This window comes from Panthera uncia, chromosome A2, assembly GCF_023721935.1.
Source record: "Panthera uncia isolate 11264 chromosome A2, Puncia_PCG_1.0, whole genome shotgun sequence".
Classification (NCBI taxonomy): Eukaryota; Metazoa; Chordata; class Mammalia; order Carnivora; family Felidae; genus Panthera; species Panthera uncia.
Window position 1 is genome coordinate 43,244,325 of NC_064816.1, and position 24,623 is coordinate 43,268,947.

Genomic DNA, 24,623 nt, shown 5'->3' on the forward strand with positions numbered 1-24,623 from the left:
GAGAGGGAGAGGGAGAGGGAGAGGGAGAGGGAGAGGGAGAGGGAGAGGGAGGGAGAGAGAGAGAGAGAGAGAGAGAGAGAGAGAGGGAGAAAATCCCAAGTAGACTCTAGGCTAGTGCAGAGCCTGATGTGGGGCTCAATCTCACAAACCACAAGATCATGACCTGAGCGGAAATCAAGAGTCTGACGCTTAACCAATTGAGCCACCCAGGCACCCTTAGAAGAAAACATTTTCAGTGAAAATGAAATGGCCAATCAAGAGATTTTTTTTTTCTTATACCTCAGCTGTTTAAAGACTAACATGAAGGGTGCCTGGGTGGCTCAGTTGGTTAAGCGTCCGACTCTTGATTTCAGCTCAAGTCATGATCTTATGGTTTTGTAGGTTGAAGCCCCGCATCGGGCTCTGTGCTAACAGCATGGAGCCTGCTTGGGATTCTCTGTCTCCCTTTCTCTCTGCCCTTTCCCAACTCACACTGTCTCTATGTCTCAAAACTTAAAAAAATAAATAAATAAAGACTAATGGTGATCTATAATAAGCCTTCCCTATGCATAATGTGGTTAGAGATGCCGAAGACAGAGAATGGTTACAACCTATCTAATGTTTCTAATTTATTCCAACAGAATGTTGGGATCGTTTTACCAAGATAAGTGTTAAAAGTGCTAAATAAGTCATATATCCTAATTATATTTATGTGTCTATAGATAAATACCCTAAATAAAGATGAGGCTATCAAGTGATATAGCCATGAGTTAGAGTTTGAAAGATGACGGAAATAATTTTCAGTTAGTCATATGAGTTAAACTTACCATTTTTGGTTTGTTTTAATTTCAGAATTACCATTTCTGAAGATGGAAGCCTCAGAATTGTCAATGTGACTAAGTCAGATGCTGGAAGTTATACCTGTGTAGCCACTAACCATTTTGGAACTGCTAGCAGTACTGGAAACTTGGTAGTAAAAGGTAATGACTAACCCAGAGAACACATACACTGATATACATGTTTTCATTTCTAGTATTGCCATCTCGGGTGTCAGGATGGCTGAGTGGTCTAGGGAGCCAGATTCTAATATTGCTATCTATAGAAGTGGCATCATTCATTTTAACATGTACAGATATTACTGTGTTGCTAAATTAATACATCATGCCAAACATGATATGATTAATGATTCTTAGAGAACTGTTGGTAATGAATATGATTGAAAGGCTATCTTATTTCAGCATCATCCAATACAATTTTGAGAATTACAGCCATTGTATCCATTATACTATTGTAACTAATGTTATCTTCAATCCTTTAATTAAATTTCTTTCAAGTCTCTGTAGATTTGAAATTCATGTCTAGGAACACTGTGCTAACAAATTAAAAACCCATGACTCAAATACTATTTTTAGCCAACATTGTTTAAACAATGACATTGGCTATTTTTAAAAGAGCTACTCTGGTTATTCAGAGATATGGATATGGATTATTATACCAATAAAGGGTTTTGATCACCTCTGTGCTTTTTTAGTCACCCTGCCAACCCTCTCGGTTTTGAGGAAATAAAATTTTCCACATAACCTTAGTCTGGGTGCTTTGTAGTATATGACACAAATTCCTTTATGCCCTTAGCACAGTACATGATATGAGTCTATTCTATCACCCGATTGATGGGATGGGCTGAAAGTACTAAATTGCAAAGTATGAGATTTTAATTTACATTTTATTTGCATTTCTATTATTTCATGGCTTATAGAGTCATAGAATTTTTGAGTTGAAAGGATCTCGGCAATGGATGATCTGACTGGGGAAGATAAGGCTCAGGTTGGTGACTTTCTCAAGGTCACCAGTAGTGGAAGAGGAGTGTTAATCCAGGACTCCTGTACTAGGAAATATTTTTAATTCTGTTTTCTTTTTCTATAATATATTTTTATAAAATAGATATTTTTGTATAATAGATATAGATGGGTCACATCATATTATTTCCTTCTTCCTCTTTGTTGCTCCTTCTGTGAAGTAAGATAGCCTAAGAAAAATAAAAATATCTCTCTATCTATCTCAATTGTAATTTAAAGAAGAAAGATAAGGGGCGACTGGGTGGCTCAGTCGGTTGAGCGGCCGACTTCAGCTCAGGTCAGGATCTCTCGGTCCGTGAGTTCGAGCCCCGCGTCGGGCTCTGTGCTGACAGCTCAGAGCCTGGAGCCTGTTTCGGATTCTGTGTCTCCCTCTCTCTGACCCTCCCCCATTCATGCTCTGTGTCTCTCTGTCTGAAAAATAAATAAACATTAAAAAAAAAGAAGAAGAAAGATAACAACTATCTAATTGCCTATTTTGGGGTCATTGGAAATTGGAAAGATACTACCATTTAGAGAAGGCTTTTTATTCAAAACATACTTATCTAGTACACAGAAAAACTGGAAGACCAAGAGTCAGAAGTAAATCTGTATTTAGATTAACTCCACTATTTCAGTCTGTAAATTAATCACTCAGAGCAATGGCATGGGCATAGACTATGTGTGCACTTGGTTTCACAGGGCAAAGAGAAAAAGAGGTTAGATAATATTTGTAAATCAAAATTCCAGCTAGAGGTCTTTGCTAATTTATGGCTTTCTCAGCTGCAGAAGGAAACAGTGATCAGCTAGGACCAAGAGGAATCCCAAGGTTTCAGAGCTGGTTAATGGCAGAGCTGGGACCTAATTATAGATTATTTGCTAGTTATAGAGATACAAGAGAGTACTAGGCAGTAGTCTTAGGTAGTGATTAAGAGACTGGGCTTACAGGCAGAGAGACCTGGCTTTGAATCTCATTTTTCTCACTTACTAGCTCTGTGACCTTGGACTACATAATTAACCTGTGTTGGGATAATAGCAGTGCCGACTTCTTAGAGTTGTTTTGATGACTGTGATAATCCATGTTAAGTGCTTAACATAATGTTTGGCACTCAGGAAATATTAGTGGTTGTTTTGTTGTTGTAGCTTATATTTGAATAAAATGGCTGCACATACATTCTGAATCTTGTTGAAATGAACATGTTTGAAGTTGCCACCACCAGCCCATTAGAGTAATTAGCAAAGAGAACTGCTGAACCTGCCATCAAAAACATCCCCGAGAATGTGAAAGATTATAAACACCTAAGGCTAGAAACCACTTTTTGCTGTTCTATATTGCTGTTTTTGGATGTTTTTATATGTGGTTACAAGTTATGTCCTGTGTTTGATAAGCCTTGATTTCCTTGGCTTTCAAGATGGTGGACAGAAAGGAGTGTCCTGTATTTCCCATTAGAGTTCATATTCCAGCCATACAACCAGTCCCAGGACACTCCATCCCCATCCATCCAGATGGTTCTCTGATGCTTGTCTTGTGCCAAATCACAGCACAAAACTTCCCAATAAACCAGTTATGAAATATGCCATATCCACCCCATGTTTGGGGTGGATATAAATGTTGCTGAGGTAGGAACATCCACCTTTTTAAAGAGATTAAATACTTTATTTCTAGACTTCTCCTTAAATGCAAATGGTGATTCCCCAAGTATAGTTTAAGAGACAGTTTTAGACTTCATACTTTCACTGTTTTTTGTTTTTTAGTTTTTTTCAATAATTTGTTTCTTACAATGTGTATTAGGAAAATACTAGTTTTCCGTTCATGGCAATGATTAAAAAAAAAACAAACCTCCTTTTAAAATATGTTTAAGTAAAGGGATGCCTGGGTGGCACAGTCGGTTAAGCATCTGACTCTTGATTTTGGCTCAGATCATGATCTCACGGTACATGAGTTCGAACCCTGCATAGGGCTCTGTGCTGACAATGCAGAGCCTGCTTGGAATTCTCTCTCTCTTCCTCTCTCTGCCCCTCCCCTGCTCCTGCTCTCTCTCTCTATCTCAAAATAAATAAAAACTTAAAAAAAAATAAAATGTATTTAAGTAAAGAAGTGAGCCAGTATAAAGAAAAATGTTAAGTATGTGTTATTTTTATGAGGCAATACACAAAATCATAAAGATGGGATATGAAGATTGGGAAAGATGGTACATTGGCATTTTACAGGATAGTTTTAGCGGACTTATGGAAAGGATTTAGAGGGACATACGACAGGATCAATACCTGTTTTGCTGAGGCACATGGAACACTTAAGAACTAAAATGTCCTGATATAGGGGGGAACGAAAAAGACTGTGGCAGGAAGAGCCTGGTAGCCTGTGAAAGTGGAAGGCCAAGATCTGTAGGTATGAGCCCTGGGGTCATTGGCTCCCTGCCAGGGGGAGTTCATTTGTTTAAAAGCCACGCTCTTTCTGGGCTTGGCTGGTGGTGCTCCATTGCAGTCGGTTTTTCTGCAGAGGTTCTCTGCTTCTTTTATTATTCTTATAGGTGAGAAGGGGGAAAAAAAGAAATATGAGTTTTATCTGGTCCATATGTTCACAGAAGTTAGCAATCCTGTTACTTTAGGTAAGGTCAGAAGGTATTTGAGAGAACATTTATCTCCCGTTGCTTGGTTCTGACTCCCATTAACATTAATGGGAAGTACATGTGTGTGCATAGGGGCATCCAGACCACCAGGTCGCTGTGAAGGACATTAACATAAACCGAGAAATGCAATTTAGAAATCTGCCCCATAAAGCACGATAAAGGCAGAGAAAACCATTCTGAACTCCATGTGAACTGTGCCAAGTACTGAATCGCACATCATAATGCTTCAGCCCTGTACCTTTAATGTAAATGTAACAGTTTAGCCTGAAATATGACTGAGCGCTGTATTTTAATTCAATTTTGAGGTCTACAAAGGGACTAATTTATCAGAGAAGGTGTTCTCTAACCTTAAAATGTGCTTGTATTCGTTTTGATCTCCTCATACGTAGGATTAAAACACCGTGAAGGTCAGACATCAGAACACATCTTCCCTAACCTTTTTATAATAATTCTGTCATTAACAATGCTTTTAAAATCCAATTCTCTTTCTCCTCACCCCCACCACTGTGTTTTCAAGGGAGGCCGGAGATAGTGTCAAACACAGGGTCAGTAAGTAAGCGGGTGGGGGAGAAGGAAGGGATAAATCCACTACAGCAGGTACAGGAGGTTTAAAATAAATCTCTGGCTGGCAACCATAAAATGGATAAATATTCAGATTATGCATGAGCAGGCTTCCAAACTGCAGAATTCTGACAGGTGCCCAGGGGGCTCTTGATTATCATCCCATCATCTGAATTTCTAAATTTTACTGATATTATTTTTTAAGCTAGTTATAGTATATTTGGGATTTGGTTTGCTGTTTAATTTTAAACAAGAACAGTTCTCATGTCAGACCCCTGAATCCTACCAGAAAGCATAATATTTGACCTTTCAACCAAGATGAGCTTTAGCAATTGTCGACATCATTAAAAACTATACAGAGGGCAGGCTGCATTTGCATGCAATATTGTACTTACTAATTCATTTTTATCTCTGTAGCAGAGTAAAAGGCATGCCGTTTCGCATGATACAGTGTCTTTGCTGTACAGGTTTCATATGAGAGATATTTTTAAGTAGCACTCCTAAAGAAGGGCAACTTAGCGTATTTGTCTTCAATGTAGTTCAGCAAGATAACTATGGTTATAGCAACCCTAGCTCCTATTGACAACCTCCAGGCATGAAAATGAAGTGCAAGGCTCTAAGCTGTGGATGTTATTATCATAGTTATCTTGCTGAACCACAACCAAAATGACCTTGAGTAAGTCTACGGCTGGTGATTCCAGACTATACTTTGAGAAGCTCTGTCCTACATCAAAGAACTTTGCATATGCCGCATCGCAAGTGAAAGTTCATTAGAATGCTTAGCAGAAATATAGATTTCCAGTGCCCTAACCTAATAAATCTAAGTCTTTAGGGATAAAGAAAAAAACATTTTTAATAAGCACCCTACTTGATCTTGATATATATGCTATATTTTCAGGGGTTGGCAAATGATGGCCCATGGGCCAAAGCCAACTATCTGTTTTTGTACAGCCCAGGAGCTAAGAATGGTTTCTATGTGTTTCACTGGATGAAAAAAATTCAAAAGAATAATAACAATTTCAGACATGTGAAAATGTTATGAAATTCATATTTCAGAGTCTGTAAATAAGGTTTCAGTGGAAGACAGCCATGTCATTTGTTTACATATTGACTGTGGTTATTTTTACACAACTGCAGAATTGAACCATCATGACGAAAACCATATAATATATAACTGCCTACATAATTTTCTCAATTTTGCCTCTTAGCCAGCAAAACCTAAAATATTTGTTATTTGGCCCTTTCCAGAAAAAAAAAAAAAAAACTTACTGATCCTTTCTTTTATGAGTTTTTTATTTCCCTAGACAGATCTTCAATACTTGGTCTGAGGTATAGCCTTGCCAGGTTATGCAGTACTGGGAATTTTGACATCCCCTTGAGTCTGATTACAAGCTAAAATTGGTGGGGTTAGTTCTTTCACAAGACCTTAACCTTACCCCAGTATCAAAAGGGTTGACCTAGTACTTGGATATAAGTTAAAAATCCAGAGAGGCAATTGGATCATTGATTGAGAGAGAGGAGAAAAAAACCCTTGGAAGACACTAGAACAATGTATTCGATCTGATTCTCAAGGAATGAGAAGGCCTCACACTGATGGAACCAGACAATTAGGCCAGGGAGAGTCCTAAAGCACAAAATGTGTCAACTGGGGTTTATCAAGATACTTATCTCTTCCTGAACTTTTCACTGTCACCAGCCTAAATCATTTGAACTGTTTCACATTTAGTTTACCCATGTCTCTGGCTGCAGGTTGTTCTTTTACTAATAATTTGTTTTTTTCTTTTTAAGGTGCCCTCTATACACGTTTTACCCTGTTTTCATCTGAATTTTAAAATATTTCTTAATAGATCAAGAAATAAAGTAATTTTTAAAAATTAAAAATAAATAAAAACACTTATTTTTGTTTTCCAGATTACTTTTTTTTCTAGTCAGTGCACAGAATTACTTTCATAATAAAAAAAAAAATTGAACTTTAACTATCTTTGATAGAAAAAAGATTCTCAGTAGAATTTAACTAAGACCTCAAATACTTGGGCGCACCTGGGATGTAAGCATCGGGTTTTACCTCAGGTCATGATCTCGTACTTTGTGGGTTCGAGCCCCGGGTTGGGCTCTGTACTGACAGCTTAGAGCCTGAAGCCTGCTTCAGATTCTGTCTCCCTCTCTTTCTTCCCCTCCCCGGCTGGTGCTCTGTCTCTATCTCACAAAAAGAAATAAATGTTAGAAAATTAAAAAAAAAAAAAGACCTCAAATACTTGTAACAAGAAAATTCTCATTTTCCATTCCTGCAAAGGGAAGACGCTCCTGTGGCTTAATGAACATTTAGTTGATGCTTTCATTCCCAGAATGCTCAATGTCCAACCCGTCAAGAATTTATTTACATTTAGAAGAAAAGATGTTATCAAACACATACATATAACAGAAAGGAAATTCTTACCAACACCAATGAGTTTCTACAACATTTCTACAATATTCCATGTAAAATACATCTGTTTTTAACTGTATGACATTGAGAAATATCAACCTATCCATGCATACCATGACTGACACAATAATGTAGAGTCTTTTCACTTGGAACCTTTTTTGGAAATGAGTTTGAAACAGCCCACATCTTCTATGTAAAATTATTCAAGGCTTTATCCATATTTGACTGGGGATCAATCAGAAATCAGTAACCAGCAATGACATTTGGCTGCTAACCCACAACAAAAGCTTTTAACATTGGGCCCTTATAACAGAATACATTTCAACCTAATTAAGTGTCTTCCACTGGAACCAATTATTTCTAGGCAATAATTAAGGGTCTTTCTAATAGGATTAACACGAATTTTGATCCAAGGCACCCAGAGTAGGAAAAGTTTGTTGTTAGAAGTGCTAAATGCTAATTATGTTAGGTCCCCTGGTGGAAGGACAATGGCCAGAGTATTTCAATACTAGATCCTGTTAGATATGGAGACCTGCCACAGTGGAGTTGGCAACAGTTAAGTAAGATAGGAGAATCCTAAAGAAAAGTTAGATAAGTGTGCCTCTTGTTCCTCCTGTGTTCACAGAGCATGACATAACCTGGAACTCTTTATACCAAGACATGAAGCCAAGACCTTGATGAAACAGTGTAATATTTCCCCTGACGTTCCTGTGAGCCCTAATGAGGGCCACGTGGACGTAGCAAATAGTGTGCCTTTAGCAATATTAATCATGGATAGAATGATTCCCCTTTTGCCCAATACTTTCTGTAAAAGATCTTCTCACGTTTTATAATGCTAAGATTTAATTTTATTAAGATTGCATACTGTGACAGTCTACTCCAACTGCATCCTGCCATCATTTCTTTATCTTTGGTCTTCTTCATCCTAGGAAGTAATCCCGTAACTCTTGTGTTCCCCATGCCAACTCTGCCCTTTCATAGGAAGGCATCTATGCCTAGGCAGGCTTCACATTCTTGCTTTTGATATAAAAGACACACTGCAGGCCAAGATTTTGAATAAAATTTCAATCTTACTAGATTGCTAATAAGAAAAACGCAAATGTAAGCACAAGTGTGATAGGATTTTTTACATATGAAATTGGCAAAAGATAAACATCAAGAAAACCTTTTGTTCATGAGAGTGTGGACAGTACTCATACACTCACTATAAGTAGGAATGTAAACTAGAAGAGACACGGTAGAGAGAAGATAACATTGAAAAGTGCAATCTCGGGGCGCCTGGGTGGCTTGGTTGGTTAAGCATCCGACTTCAGCTCAGGTCATGATCTCACGGTCCGTGAGTTCGAGCCCCGCGTTGGGCTCTGTGCTGACCGCCCAGAGCCTGCAGCCTGTTTCAGATTCTGTGTCTCCTTCTCTCTCTGCCCCTCCCCTGTTTATGCTCTGTCTCAAAAATAAATAAATAAACCTTAAAAAAAAAAAAAAAGTGCAATCTCCGTGGCTTGGGAATTCCATTTCTGGGTATCTGCTCTAGAGGAAATTATACATGTTCTGAGGTACACTTGCAAAGATGTTCATCACATTGTTTGTAATGACAAGGGAAAAATACACAAACAAATTAAAGAATAATACATGTGGTATTATTTCATATAATGCATGTAATATGATTTAATATAAAATTAGTAACAGGAAATCATACCATATAATATTTAAACATAAAAATACATGTTCAGGATAAAAATTAACTCATGGTATTTGTGAGAGAAGGGATCTGGAGAGAGGATATATGAAAGGACTTAAGCTATATTGGCAATATTTTACTTGGGTAAAATTTTCATGTATATCCAGAGGGGAAAAGGCTGTAAAAAATGTTAGAGACTGCTGATTCTAGAAATGGGAATATGAGTACTGCTGATTTGTTTTTGTTAGTCATCTATGTATAATATCTCAAATTAAAAGGAAACGCCAGGTCAGAATTCTTGTGCATGGTAAGATATCACAGTCAAAATCATTCAGATAGTGGATCCAACTTTCTATCTCTCCTCCTGATATTACAGAATAGATAAAAACCTTATTGCTAATGATATTTAACCTTTTTAATCCAAAATTGTCTTTTAAAGAAAAATCTCTACTGTAGAATGAAATAAATGGTTTAGTTCCTAATGAATACTCAGCAATCAAAATAAATAAAACAAACAAACAATAAAGGCAAACAGAATATGACTCTTTGGCTTCATTAAATGTGAAGCACATAATTAATTTCTTTTCCGGCAATTCAAAGAGACTTGTGTTGTTCTGATTCAGTTTAATTGAACTTATTACCACAAGCAGATAATAAGAAGAATATTGAAGATATCCATCTGGCTTGCACTGAAAACCTCACATGTTTCATTCTTCATGGCTGTCATAGGCCGTACTAATTGCCTCATTTCAGCTCTTTTACAATCAGTATGATTTAGCTATTAATGTGATAAAATTCTTACTCGAGAGGAAGTTGATATTAAAAAGCATAGATCTCTGGCCTACCTCTGCTACCACTACTGAACCCATCCCCAGCATTATTAAAGTTATATATTTTTCAAATACATAAATAAAAGTCCGTCTCTTTCTTGTGCATATCTTTTTAGGTTACATCTGTCATCTTATATCTTGCCATAGAGCTGTTTCCCGCTGAAGGAAAGAAATGGTTTATGTTGAGCTTTTCAGTTCATAAAATGTTTAAAGATCAATGTGGTTTGTTTTCAGCTGTGGTATGTTTTCTTTTTTATAATTTCCAAAGCTGAAATGGATTTTAAATGGCTAATTGTGTAGTAAATTAAAAGGAAAGTAAAATCAAGCACTTTTATCTTCTGTTCCTAAATATCAGAACTTCCTGTGGTTTGTCATGAAGACTGGTTGGTTTTATATGGACAAGCTGTCCCAGAAGCAGAGGGGTGTGTGTGTGTGTATGTGTGTGTGTTAAATCATCCATCTCCTTTTATTTTAGAGATGGTCCCATGGGGGAAGCCAGCATTTGGTCCCAATTCCAAAAAGGAAAGTTTGGTCTATTACAAACCCTGAACCAGAAAAGAGATGTGTCAGAAAAATTCATGAGTGATTCTCACCTTCGTTTCTTGGCATTTGTTTTCTGTACCAGAGGCAGGAGGGGGTTTTGCTGTCCCAAAGGAGTAGCGCCACCAAACCATAATTGAATTTCTCTGGCTGTCATAGGCAATCAAATCTAAGAAAACCTCCCAAAAGACTGTAGGCTTTTAGGTTAAATACAGAATCTGACCAGGATGAAGGCAAGTTAATTAACATTTCCATCATTTCTCTCTGATTTACTCTAGCAAGATTCACTTCTAAAAGGTTAAAATGGTTGTCTCTTCTATGCAGCCATTTGAAGAGCCGGAAGTAGGTTACTAGCTGTGGAAGAAGAAATGTAAGCAGAACACTTAGAGCAACAGTGGCTTTTTACATGGTCTTCTAGCAGTTCGATAATCACTGTGCAAAAGTGCAAGACATGTTATTAAATGAGGATTAACAATATCCACTTTGAAAGCTGCCCATACTAGAAAACATGTCACCTATTGCCATATTAACTCCGCCCTTCTGTCTCTTCAGAAGTAGAACTGCTTATAAATGTAAGTCAAGCTTCAATTTTTCCAAGAAGAGTAAGATCGACAGGGTCTAATCAGAAGTGCCTTCTCTTTCGTATCTATTTTCATAAGGCTTACCCACATGTCTTGTGACATATATGTCTCTGTTGGCTTTGTCTACAACACAAATAAAATAGCTGGTCACAATGCTGTTGGCACTAGTGCTTCTTAATGGGTAAGACAAAGAAAAATTAAATTATACAGACCAGTATAGTTGATGAGAAGACAATCTGATACAGTCCAAATATGAGAGAACAATGAGAAGCTACAAATCACATACTTGTCACCCTCCCTCTGTGACACCACGGGCAACAGGCCACAAGCATCAGAATTGCCTATTGGTTTTTTTTAAATAAATGCACATTCTTGAACTCTCCCCTGCTCTGATGAACAAAAATCTCCAAAGGTGCAACCCAGGAATTTCCATTTTTAGTAAGTTCTCCGGGGAATGCCTGGCTACAAACCTAAGAGCTCACAGTCTAAGAGTAGATACTGATAGGCAAAGAGATAGAGCTTTGTTGAAAGTATAGAAGGAACAGAAAGGAAGGAATGAAGAGGGGATTCACTGAGGGGATAAAAGTGATAATTGAACTGGGAACTAAGAAATGAATAAGAGCTCACCAGTTATGAAATATAAAGGTAATATCAGGCAAAAAAATTTTATCTAGTAGCCAAAGGCATAAAAGTTCCCAGCATGTTTAGGGAAAAACCAGTGAAAAGATGAAATGAGAATATGTCCAGAAAGGAGGCCCCTGAAACAATCTTGGCCATATTTCAGGAACTGTGGGCAATAGAGAGGCAAATATTTTGATTTTCTTTTTAATGGAAAGAAAACACATTCCATTAACTATACATATATGATCTTGACCCTAACTTCATGGGAAATTTTACATCTTCTAAGAGGATTTAGAAAGAAAAGTAGTTATCACAGCATAGGATGTTTTAAATACTTTTTTAAGTATGTGATAATCCATGTTATTTGTAGAAATATTAGAAAAAAGTTAATCTCATTCCGAGAGATCCAATTAAATATTTTTTTACATTCTTTTACAGAATTACATCTAGGGGTGTGTGTGTGTGTGTGTGTGTGTGTGTGTGTGTTTAAATCTATATTTGACCCTTGAACAATGCAAGGATTAGGGCTACCAACTTCTGTGCAGTCAAAAATCCAAATATAAGTTTGACTCCCCCAAAACTTAACTACTAATAGCTTACTGGTTTGTGTTTTTTTTTTTTTTTTTTTTTACTAATACCCTACTCTTGACAGAAAGCCTTACCAATGACATAAACAGTCATTTAATACATATTTTGTATGTTGTAGGTATTATATAATGTATTCTTACAATAAAGTAATCTAGAAAAAGGAAAATGCTATTAAAAAATAATAAGAGGAAATACATTTACTGGATTGTACTGTGTCAAAAAAATCTGTAAATGGACCCATGCAGTTCACTCGTTCAAGGGCCAATTGTGTATCTATCTGTCTGCAAATCTGTTAACAGATATACTCATACAAAAAGGTCCTGCTATGGGTACCAGGTTGGCTCAGTGGGTTGAGTGTCAGACTCTTGATTTTGGCTCAGGTTATGATCTCACAGTTCATGGAATTGAACCCTGTGTAGGGCTCTGTACAGACGCCTCAGAGCCTGTTTGGAATTCTCTCTCTCTCTTTCTCTCTCTCTCTCTCTGCTCCTCCCCACTTACTCTATCTCTTTCTCTCTCTCAAAATAAATAAAACTTTTGGGAGGAAAAAGATCCTACTATACACACAGGGGAGAGGCGGAAAGCAAGAGAGAGACACAGAATCTGAAGCAGGCTCCAGTCTCTGAGCTGTCAGCACAGAGCCTGATGTGGGGCTTAAACTCGTGAACCGGGAGATCATGACCTGAGCCAAAGTCAGACACTTGACTGATTGAGCCACCCAGGAGCCCCCTCCTACTGAAATTTCTTATCAGTGACACATGATGTTACCAATCATATCCTGATCACATGAATTATTAGAGAATAGATAAAATGACAGAATCAGTATTCGAAATTACCATATAAGATAATCATATGAACCAAATGTAACAAGCCTAATTTAATAGTGGCAAATGTAAAGATTTATACTTGGCTCCCAAAATCAGGAAGAGAAAGAGAAGTTTTAGGTTATGCTGTGTGTTTAAAGTTTTAGTTGACTGTAAGATCATTGCTGAGTCGGCAATATTCTACATTGTTTTGAGGCAAATTAGATCTATAATTAATAGAGTATCCAAAATAAGAGAGGGGGAAAAACTACAGTAACACTGATGAAAATACTGGGAAAGGACTATGTTTTTATTTCTAGACTGACAATAAAAATTTGAAATCAGCCTAGAGGAGGACAGCTGGGGTGATGGTAGGAGGTACAGCTAAAGGAACTGGGAGTGGTGAGGCCAAAGAAGAAGACCTGTGGAGGGTGGATGAGAGGAATGGTCAGTGTTTTCAAACATTTGAAGAGCTAGCACACTCTATGTGACGTCAAAAGGCAGTACCAGAATCGATGGGTGGTAAGCATTAGAGCAAATGATATTTTTTTGTGTGTTCAATAAAAAGGAAAAAGTTCAAATACTTACACCATGCAAAAGATGAAACTCGTGATTTTTCCATTATTGATAATGATCACTACCAGACTGGACATGTGCCCTAGGGAGACAGTGCAGAACGTATGCAGCCATCAGGTGGAAGCATGTGGTCTGAGTGGCCTGTAAGGGGCATTTTCAAGTAATGTTAACGTACCGGCAGCCTACTTGGATGACTTTGTAAACACTGACCCATATGAACCTCCCAACTCTGAAATGTTCTCACTCTGCAATTTTGTAGTTTTAAAAACTTATTTCTGCCCTATGTGTCTTTCTACCCCTGAGCAAAGCATGCCCCGAGGTTTAATTCTATCATGTTGACTTAATGTTCTTATTGCAGAATCTCTCTGAATTTTTTTCTCCCAGTCTGAATTTATTCATAATCAGCAATGCAATATGGGTTGAAAACATTATTATGCTAATTATGGATAGTGTATTCCTAAAACAGAGTCCAGTAAAGGAATCTTTTTTCTATTATATGTTGGAATTTGAGGGAGTTCAATAAATAATACTTTTATCTATTGACTGAGGTTGAAAGCCACTGAGAGGTAAGTCAAGGTGCTGAGGCAGATGGCAGCTGAATGTCAGCTTTATCATGATAGAGCTGATGGAAGGGAATGTGGCTAGATACATAGCAATGGCAGGCTCCCTAATGCTGAATTCCAGGTTTGATAGACTTGCACCACTACGAAACGTATAGAATGGGAGAATCAACCCACCATATGTGTTTATTTCACACTTCCAGGAGAAAGAATGGCACAGAGCCAGGAATTCTTCCCCCACCCCCAGACTCACCATTGGATGAGATGGGGGGTGGTCAGGAGAGAAGGGTGGTAGGAAGGATCAGCAGTATTCAAATGTCAGCTATAGCCACAGGTTACAAAGTGTTGGCTAATTTGACTTGAAACCACAGTTTTATTTTGTCTGTCTGTGAATCAGGGTGCCCTTAGAGTGGGGAGGCATGTACTCTCAAAACCGACCCCAGACCTCGTTGTTCCTTATTGTCTTATATCTCTGGATCACACATGATACTGCCAGGCCCTCTTTGAACTTCTGACTTAACGCTATTAAGTGGGTCTCATCATTCTGTGGAAAAGGCCACTCTTTTGATTATTTTCAACTATTAACTTATTAAGTAGATATAAGTTGAATATGATGGGGATATGAGAAGACGATTGTAAAAGGGAATGTTTCAAATCTTTCTGCGTGTAATTCTGCCCATGATTCTTTTTCGGATCTGCATTTTACTCCCACGTCTGTACCATGAGATTATCAAGGTGAATAGAAACTCAGTTATCTGAATGGACACAGTCTTCTCAGGAGCAGCCAGTGGTTAATTGGGACAAGAAAACACAAGTCATTATCTTTGAGAAATCTGAAGCAAATTGAGGCAGGTTGTCACCTCTCACCAGGAAACAAATTAGTCCTGTCTTTAAAAAGACTCTGCTGACTGGGGATTCCTGTCAACTGCCACAGAAATAAGGAGAATGTGGATTAATGGTACTAATAGTGGTCATGAAACACCCAGAAACCCATTTTCTTATTTTCATGAATATTTCTAATTGATTTGACTAGTGTGTTTGACAAAATTTGTGCTAAGTTTTAGCTGCAGAAAATCAGGGTGCCATCCTTCAGCTGAAAGCATTAGTATACCAGTCTGTTTGGAAGAAGCTCTGTGTATAAAGGAAAAGCCATAAATTATAAACAAAATAGCTCTTTCCCTTAGCTAACTAACATTTTGGACTCCCTGCCCGCCTGGGGGTGATTGTAGCACAAAGAGAGGGAGAGAGAGAGAGAGAGAGAAATAATAAAACACTAACACCATGCTGGGTTATAAAGGTTGTGAATAATATAAAACTTGAGAAGATATGACCTACTTTTTCTGAATTGTGTGAATATGGGAATGATTGCAGTCCAGTGGAAAAAACAGTGAGCTGAGTTTCTGCCATCCTGGGTTCTGGTCCCAGCTCTGTTACCAGCCAACTGTGGGACATTAAGCAGTGTCACTACTAAATATGATTCCAGACTCCAGTTTTCTTACCTATAAAATGAAGAGCCTTGAACAGAGAGAGTTAAGACCTCTTGCAGTTTTAAAGTTCTATGGTTTCATAAAGTAATACTTAGTTGGAATAAAGCCTGAAAGTCCTCTAAATTCCAGGGTTTTTTTTTTTTTTTTTCTCAACAACAACAACAAAATCTTTCCAAAGGTACTGTAACTCAGGCTCCCAAAGGAAATGAAATGATGTCTTCCATGTGCAGGAGATTTAAATTGTATGAGCATTTATTTTACATGAATTCAGTGTATGATCCCTGAAGGAAAGAGAAGAATTACAATTTAAGTGGTGTAGACAGTTTTACCAAGCAGTTGATCCATAAGTACTTATGAGATAAGGATCTGAAAGGACACTGGGCTCAGTGCACCACATTCGTCATGTACTTCTTAAAATATGATCATCTTGCCACACTGAATGGGATTCTAGTGTTTGATGACATGTTGATTTTACAATATGGCTACCAAACACAAGCCAGCCACTTCAAGTGGCTGATAGCCAAAGAAAGAGCTGGAGATAAACTGGCACATTTGGATACCATATTGATTCTAAGGTGGTAACTTCCTGTGGGATTTTTAGGGCAATTTTCAGTATTTCCCTTAAAAAGTTTGACTTTAAAACTGAGCCCTATGTAGATATATCAGAAAGCATTTAAAACTTGTACATGAATGTTCATAGCAGTATTACTGTTAACAGCCAAAAGTGAAATCAACCCAAATGACCATTAGCTGATGAATGGATAAACCAAATGTGGTCTTTCCATACAATGGACTATTATTCATCCTTAAAAAGAAGTAAAAAACTGATAAATCCCAACGATACATAAATGAACCTTGAAAACATGATGCTCAATGGAAGCCAGACACAAAAGGCTACATATTGTATGATTTCATTTATATGAAATGTCTACCACAGGCAACTTCATAGAAATGGCAAGTAGATTAGCTGTTGTCAGGGGATGAATGGAAGAGAGAATTGGGACTGACTCATAAATAGTACCAGGTTTCTTTTTGAGGTCATGGAATATTATGAACTTAGATAGTGGTGATGGTTGTACAAATAATAAATATGCAAAACCTACTAAATTGGATATTTTAAAAGGGTGAATTTTTGCTGTGTGAATTATATCTCAATATAAAAAGAAAAAAATAAGTAGTGATCTTTTTGCACTCTAAAAAGAAGAAAGATAAAGAAAAGGAAGGAATAAAGTGAATTTTCCAGCTGTGATCCAGGAATCATAATTTCTAGAGCTTGACACATTCTTAAGGATCATCATCTTAATGATTCTCACTTAGGGGCTTCTCCTGATCCCAATTCTACTGTGGTAACAGCCCTCCATCTACTCCCAAAGACATTGTTAGGCAACAGTGCCACCATAAGTCTTTCCTTCTGTAACCTCATAGACTCTTGGCACCCTTCTTCTCAGTTCCTGTGACAACATGTCAGATATTAAGAGCATAGTATTTGAATAGAGAGGATTTCTGGTACATCCAATATAATCCATTTGTTCCCTTCTCTACTAATACATTGTAGGGGGAATACTGTGGGCTTTGCAGGTAAACAAACCAGGTTCAAATCCGAAATTCACTTAAAAGCTGTTCAAAGTAAATTTTTGTAATATGGGTATAACAGAACCTATTACATAGGCTTTTGGGGAAAACTAAACTAGAGAATGTATTTACATTAATTAGTATATATCTGAGTTCAAATTTTTATTTCCTTCTCTTTCTCTGGCTACTCTTCAAAGCCCACCAATTGAGAGCTCCATGTTCTATAAACTGCCATATTCGATAAACATCTTATCTATGCCATTGCGTATTTGGCTTCAGGAATAAAGTCTTTTTGCCACGCTGTTTCTATCTTACCCTCTTAGTTAGTTAGAAAATTAAATCAGATGGTGCTTTAAAGTACTTGGTACAGTATTTGTCCATGTGGTAAGTGTAGTATAAATGTTAAGTACTGTTATTGTTCTCACTATTGTATGGACTTATAATTCAAGGTGTGAAACCTCTAGAAAGTCTTCTGTGAAATTCTCTAAGCGACTCTACAGCAGTAGCAAGCATTGCTGACTGTGTCACTAGGTTGAATTGATTATCTGCCATCTTTGTGAGACACAAGGAGAAGAAGCCATGTGTTGGGCTCTGGATAATAGAAATCCCACCAGTTCCATTGACCAAGACAAGCCTTAGTGCCAGGGTACTGCTCCAACTGTGCTGAGATAACCTTCATCTTAGCCTATGTGGCTTCTCAGCCTGGGTGATCTTGACCAAAATTCACAATTTCTCTGAGCCTCAGTATTTTTATGTAGGAAGTAAGGCACATCAGCTTCATTTATTTATGTATTTATATGTTTTCTATTGTTCTTGTTTTTTGGCCAATGGGCTTTCATAATGTATATGCCTCCACAATTAGGGTGTGTTTCTGTGTGTGTGTATGTGTGTGTGTACATGTGTATATGAGTGTATTTTTGTCTTCCATATTATATTCATACTATTATTATAGTAGTATGTATCCAAGATAAGACCCAATAGCCTGTGCCTCCTTCTGCTGTACCATGTTGCCTTCCAAAGGAGTTCAGCAAATTTTTATTTTTAGAGTAACAGCTGAGAAAATTAATGTTAACAGGACAGGGAAAAATAGAGGTTCTCAGTGGGGCACAGTGAAAGGGGTATGGGCTTTGCTGTACTACAGCTTGGATTTGTATACCAACTCTAGCCCTTCTGAGCAGCTCTGTGATCTGGGGCAAATTAATTTTTAGGAGTTTGGATTTCCTCCTCTATAAAATGGAAAGCCCCATGTGTTGCAAGGATTAGAATTTTCTCTGTAAAGCACCATTCTCTCTGTAAATGCCCCTGGCATTGAGTAGGTACCTTTAAATGATATTCAATATCATCATGCTTCTCTTCCTTTCACTGCCTGCCCTTCCCCATTGCCTCCATGCCCATTTATCCAAGAGAAGTGACTGAAAATGCTTAACTTTGTATCCTACTCCGGTTCCCTAAAAATGTACCAAAACTCCAGCAGTGTTGCTGTAGCAGCACTGAGGTCTGAGAGATTAGTCACTCTCTTTTCCGACGAGGTAAATCATTACTTTATATCTACTTCTTATATTTATGTTGTTTACCATTGTGCATGTATTATAAAACCCACAAATCAATGCTCTCAGCAGGCGAAACTGTTCAAACCTGCAGAATGTCTTGTTTTGTACTAGGTTTTGACAAACCAGTATCTGCCTGCCTTGAATTCTGTTTTCTGAGGGAGGGTGATTTGGGCAGCTGGGGTCTGTGATTGATCTCTGAGTGACTTGTACTTTATCAAGGAGCAGATATGATTTCCCATGTATCTGATTAACCTTCTCTGTAAGATTGCCATCATTTCTGTAATGCCAGAGGATTATTCTGTGCTTGGAAAGATGGATATCAGCTCCTTTTAATCAATAGCCCACAAAAGGTGTCACCTGGCTCTGCCTGGGCTTATCTATAATGTCTGACTGAAAGGGTGCTGTCATTTGTCAAATAACCTGGTTTAATTTAAAGCACCTAGGAAGTGAAGTTGCCTTTATTTTAAAACAATATGCAGAACAATACATTAGGTTAGTAAAATGCATGCTTGTTTTCTGGATGATACTCTGTTAGAAAGAGAGAATACGAAGGAGGTGAGATACTCCCTTATCCATCTCCATTACCCAGGACTGACTTGGTAACAAATATATTCTCGTGGGCGTAAGAGAGGAGCAGGGAATACAATAGATTGTGTGCCAACATACAAAAATGATGAAGTATCACTAGGCTGTCATACAATTTTTCATCCAAACTAGGGTGAACAGGATGCTATAGATAAGCCAGGACAACACATAAACCAGGACTGTACTGGGGAAGCAAGAACACATGGTCACCCGAAGTCCTACCATGCTAGTGTTGAATAACTGGGTCATTTGGAGTTGATGGCGTTTCTGTGGTGTACTCCCCTCTGGGTTCTCTGAGGAATGCCCTTCAGGTTATAAACTAACCATCTCTTATTACTGAACCGCATATTGGATGCATAGATCCATATTTGAGGTAACAGCTCCTACCAAGAGAGCAGAGCTGTTAATTCTTGGGACTAAATCTTGCATAATCTAAATCAAGTTCAGACAGTTTTCTGTCTGCTCTAAGGTCCTTTTTCATTGGCAGTTTAGGGAAAATGCCACTGCTTCATACTGAAATCTCGGTCTGGAGACAGAGTGAGTCAAGCAGAAAACTGCCATTCTCCCAAATGAACATTAGGTGACAGAACAAGAAATCTGTCAGGCTGCAAGTTTACCTGCACAGATCCTCCAAAGTAAACGAATCAGAGTTGAATTTTTTGAGACTCATAACAACAGGCCAAAGAAACAGGTTTTACATTGTGAAAACTTGAGGAATCGTAAGTAAAGGTTGACAGTAGCCCCTCCCCAACTCATTCAGTACATTGGAGAGGATTAAAATACACAATGCTGGGGGCTCCTTAGCTTGGACTTTGAAACCTCCCTTCAAATCCTGATTTCTTCACTTCCTCTCTAAGTGTCTGACTCTACCTTTGTAAAATGAGAACAGTGCCCGCTTTTAGGAGTTGCTATGAGCCTTAAGTGAGGTGGCATTATGCAGAACACTAAGCTTATGGCCTGTCACATAGAGATACTCTGCAAAATGATAGGCTTTTTGCCTTCTAGAGGCACCTAGGTATCCTGTCATAGTTAGGAACACCCATAGATCCAGGTGAAAACTTCCCCTGTGCTGCTAATTTTCTGAGCCTCAGTTTCTTCATCTTTGAAATTGGGGTACCAATGTCTATCTGACCTTAGTTTGTTTTCTCAGTTTTAACTTTCCTGCATAGATGTATATAGACAAGGAATTAAGAATGAAATAGTTCTAAAGGACTTAGCATGAGAAACATAAGCACTTACTCCCTTTTTTCCCTTTCTCAGAGGCAACCACTTTCAACTTGTTGGGCTTTTCTTTTTTTTCTTGGTTTTGTATTGATTGTCTTATCTTTATATAAAATCTTTATCTCTCCAGGTGCCTGAGTGGCTCATTCAGTTAGGCATCTGCCTCTTGATTTCAGCTCAGGTCATGGTCTCACAGTCCATGTCAGACTCTGCACTGAGCATGGAGCCTGCTTAAGATTCTCTCCCTCATGCTCTCTCTCACTCTCTCTCTCTCACTCTCTTGCTTCCTGCCCCTCCTCAGCCCACACACACACACAAAAATTACTTATAATATGTTTATCTTTCTTGATTCTTCAATTTTAGGGATTGTCTTTTGACTTATTATAGAAAATGAGTTTTTAACTCACACACGCCCATCCTCTTATTATAAACAAATCACAATTCTGATTAAGTTTTAGTCCATAATTACATAATTATGACTATGCAGTGCTTTTTCCAAGTAAGCAATGAAGTAAGGATTACTTCTCCTTTCTTTTTTGGTGCATCTTTTTTATTTCCCTACTATCTTTCTGTTTGTTTACTAAGTTTCTATGTACATGTTACCAATTCAAACCCCATACTTTGGATACAAATGCAGAAGTTTTTAGAAATATGATTAAACACATACTATATAATATCCATCTAAGATCATTCTTCACCATTTTCTTGGGAATTCCTCTCAAATCTTTCTTATTTTGGATTCTTTATTACCTAAGTCTTATTTATTCATTCATTTTTTGAAGCATATCCTGCAGTGGTTTCCTGAAAAGCACTGTACTTCTCTATAAGTTTCTTTCTTTTACTCTCACACTTGATGATAGTTTGGCTGGGAATAGAATTTCTGGCTAGAAATAATTTTTCTTCTGAATTCTGAGCGTATTGATCCACTGTTTTACAAAGTCCAGCATTGCTATTAAAAGTCTGAAATAATTCTAATTTCTATTCCTTTGCATATGACCTGTTTTTGTTTTTGTTTTTCTCTGTCTCTCTCTCTAGACATGTATAGACTATTCATCAGCATTGTTCTGAAATGTCATAATATTGTGATTATGTCTAATTGTGTCTAATTCATTATGTCTGATCCAATTTCCTCTTCTCTGATTGATACTGAATAAGCCTATTTAATTTGGAAACATGTGCTTCTGTTCTGGGAAATCCAGAGTTGTATTTGTTGAAATTTTATTTCTTTACTTTTATTTACCTGTCTTCTTTATATTGAGTGGTTCTATAATTTTCTCTTTTATCCTTCCTGTGTTTCATGTCTTTGTGTTTTTGCTCTATATTATAGAACTTTCCTTAGTTTTCTTTTCCAGTTACTTTCATCTCAGTCATTGCCAGGCAGGCAAAGGCAAATGACCAGGCTGCACATACAGTGTACCTGCTGAAGCAGCATTTCCAGGAAGAAATTCGTGGAGACAATAAGCAGCAGTAGGAATACAAGATGCCCCATTGTCCAGGCATTCTGGAGCAACCCACAGAGATCTAAAAGGCAACTGTCAGATGACAAAAGTGGGTGTTGAACCTTGGGCTATAGAGGTTCAAGCTGCAGGATTATGGAAGCACAGCCTCTCTCTTAACATGATCTGCAAACTAGAAACCAAATCTGTGGCTGCTAGCATGTGAGCAAGTGGCAGAAACATCATGTCAGTGTTTATAGTTGGGGAGATACTACCCCTTTACCTGGCATGATGGGGAGGCTGGGGGACAAGTGTTAGGGTTGAATAGAATTGATTGCCTTAAACCCTGGGCCGTAGCTAGCTAGTTTCCCTGGGGCAGGGCATAAAGCCTCCTCTTTTTCCAGAGGCCAGCCTATGGGTGATTAGTCTTACACAAGTTAATCTCTACCTCTCAATTATCATGCCTCGAATTTCTAAGAACTCTCTTTTAGTCTCTGAATGTTCCTTATCTGTAGTATTGTCAATGCATTAATTCAATATCTCTTATTTATCTTAAAATATTAATGATAGATTTTCTTTACTTGCTTTAGACTTGATCTTTTATGTTAGAAGCTGTCCTCAGATCAGTGATTCTTCATTGTTGGCTAATATTGAAGAAGGAGGCACTAAAAAGGAACTTGAAGCTATGAACCTGTGGGTGAAGTTTATTAACTATGCATTGAATATGACTAAGCCATTTCCTTGGGGAATCTCCCCCCCCCCACCACACACACACACACATACACAAAATCAATATTTTTAGGTGTTTCTTTTTGGATTGATCACAGTTCCTCGAGAAAGAGTATTTAATCTTCTTGGAGGACAGATATGTCATTGCCTTTGTTCTAGGAGCCATATTGAGGAAGTAGGTTGGGAATCTCAGCTTTCCCTATATAAGTATTTATAAAATCCCTGCAATCATCTGTTGAATCTGGTGTCGTCTGGCCCAGAGACCTTTCTCTGTTATCTCCTCAGAGAGAAAAATATCAGTATACTTCCGAGGTAAGGAGGTTAGTCACCTGGCTAAATGGAATGAAGGAGAGGATCTGGGGACTTAATTTATTCTGAACAACATTCATCCAGTGTTCCATGTCCTATACTTCCAGCGGAACCTGATGCAACCAATTCCTGAATCTCTGAAGAATATTCTAAAGAATAAGCCAGTCTCCTTCTTGCATTTCCCTACTGCTGGCTCAGTATTCAGTCTTCCTGTCTGTTAACCACATACTTTCTTCCCAGCATCCCCAATTTTAGTGGTTATACCGCCCAACTCTTCTCTCTTATGGGCGTAAGCCTTTAAAAAATAATCATTCCTTTACTTCTGTTTAAAGAAGTTTTAGAGAGTTCCCAGAATCCTAATAGAGTTATTATGCAGAGGACTGAGATAATTTATGGAAAGAAGCTAGCACAGTGTCTGACACATAATCGTAGTGATTATTTTTGTTGTTTTTTTATTATTTTATTCTGGTAAAATTATCCCTGCATGTAATTTTTTTTTGTGGCTCTTTATGCCTAAATAACATTAAAAGAGAAGGCCCTATGAAATCAAGACCTGTATAATTTATATGACTTATTAACGTCCCATTGCCACTGTTCTTAGGTTATCTATATGAGGATGATTATTTAGACTGAGCTTTTGAAAGAAACAGGGTTTGAATGTGTATAACACCTAGCCTCTAACATGATGGGGATTCCAGATCTCTTGTTATCATTATGCAAGTACACTTCTCTACTGGAATCCAGATCTCACTTACTGGTAAATTCTACTGACTCCTTTTGAAGAATGAATTGCCCCTAGAAGTTTGGTGCCCTGCCTTCATACTGTTACAAGCAGTATGCCTCAGGGTAACCCTGTGAGGTAAGCGATCCTACCGTGTCTGTGGGAATTTGTGCTGATGCTCCCAAAAGCAATTCTTAGTCCTTGTGTGATTTCTGGCCTCTGGAGAATTATAAAATAGAAGGCAATAGGGGAAAACAACAGTTTCAAAAGATTTCATGTTTTAAAGCCAAAGATTTCACTAACCTAAGCTTTGCTCAGACCTTTCATGTCCCTCAATGAAGTATATTTTTGGCTATGCCCCATAAACTACTCAAATAATCCATTAAGATAGCTGTAGAAATCAGCATAGCAAACTATCAGTGAGCTAGTTTAGTTATTCACCGGTTATTAATCTTCTCAGCTCAGGGTCATATTGTCCTGTCTTCAGCATTTTTCACAGTGTCTGATGATGTCCAGAGAGTTAATGGAGGTCCTGCAATGTGGATACAACAAGCATGATAATCTCTTGACTTGATGTCATTCCAGGGATCGTCTTCAAACTTAGTGTGTTGCCCTAGCATATGAACAGGAAAGCACGTGTGCTATTTATCTGGGTATTTGTACACTGTTCTGGCAAAGAAATGTCTATGGACAATGATAATGTCCTTATGATACTTTCACTAGCAGCAAACTGTTTTCAGCATCTGCTATCCTTTTTAGTAGCTTTCATTTTTACTTCCTCTTTGGCTTCCTTATAAATTTGAGGCAGA

At 37.8% G+C, this 24,623-nt stretch overlaps 1 protein-coding gene across 1 annotated transcript in view; it reads left to right on the forward strand.

The window, feature by feature from the left end:
* CNTN4 (contactin 4) overlaps window positions 1-24,623 on the forward strand; it is an 895,772-nt gene that overhangs the window by 827,400 nt on the left and 43,749 nt on the right. Inside the window, exon 13 of the mRNA XM_049642718.1 lies at window positions 832-959. Coding sequence (XP_049498675.1) covers window positions 832-959 — 128 coding nt within the window. The remainder of the gene's footprint in view (window positions 1-831; window positions 960-24,623) is intronic.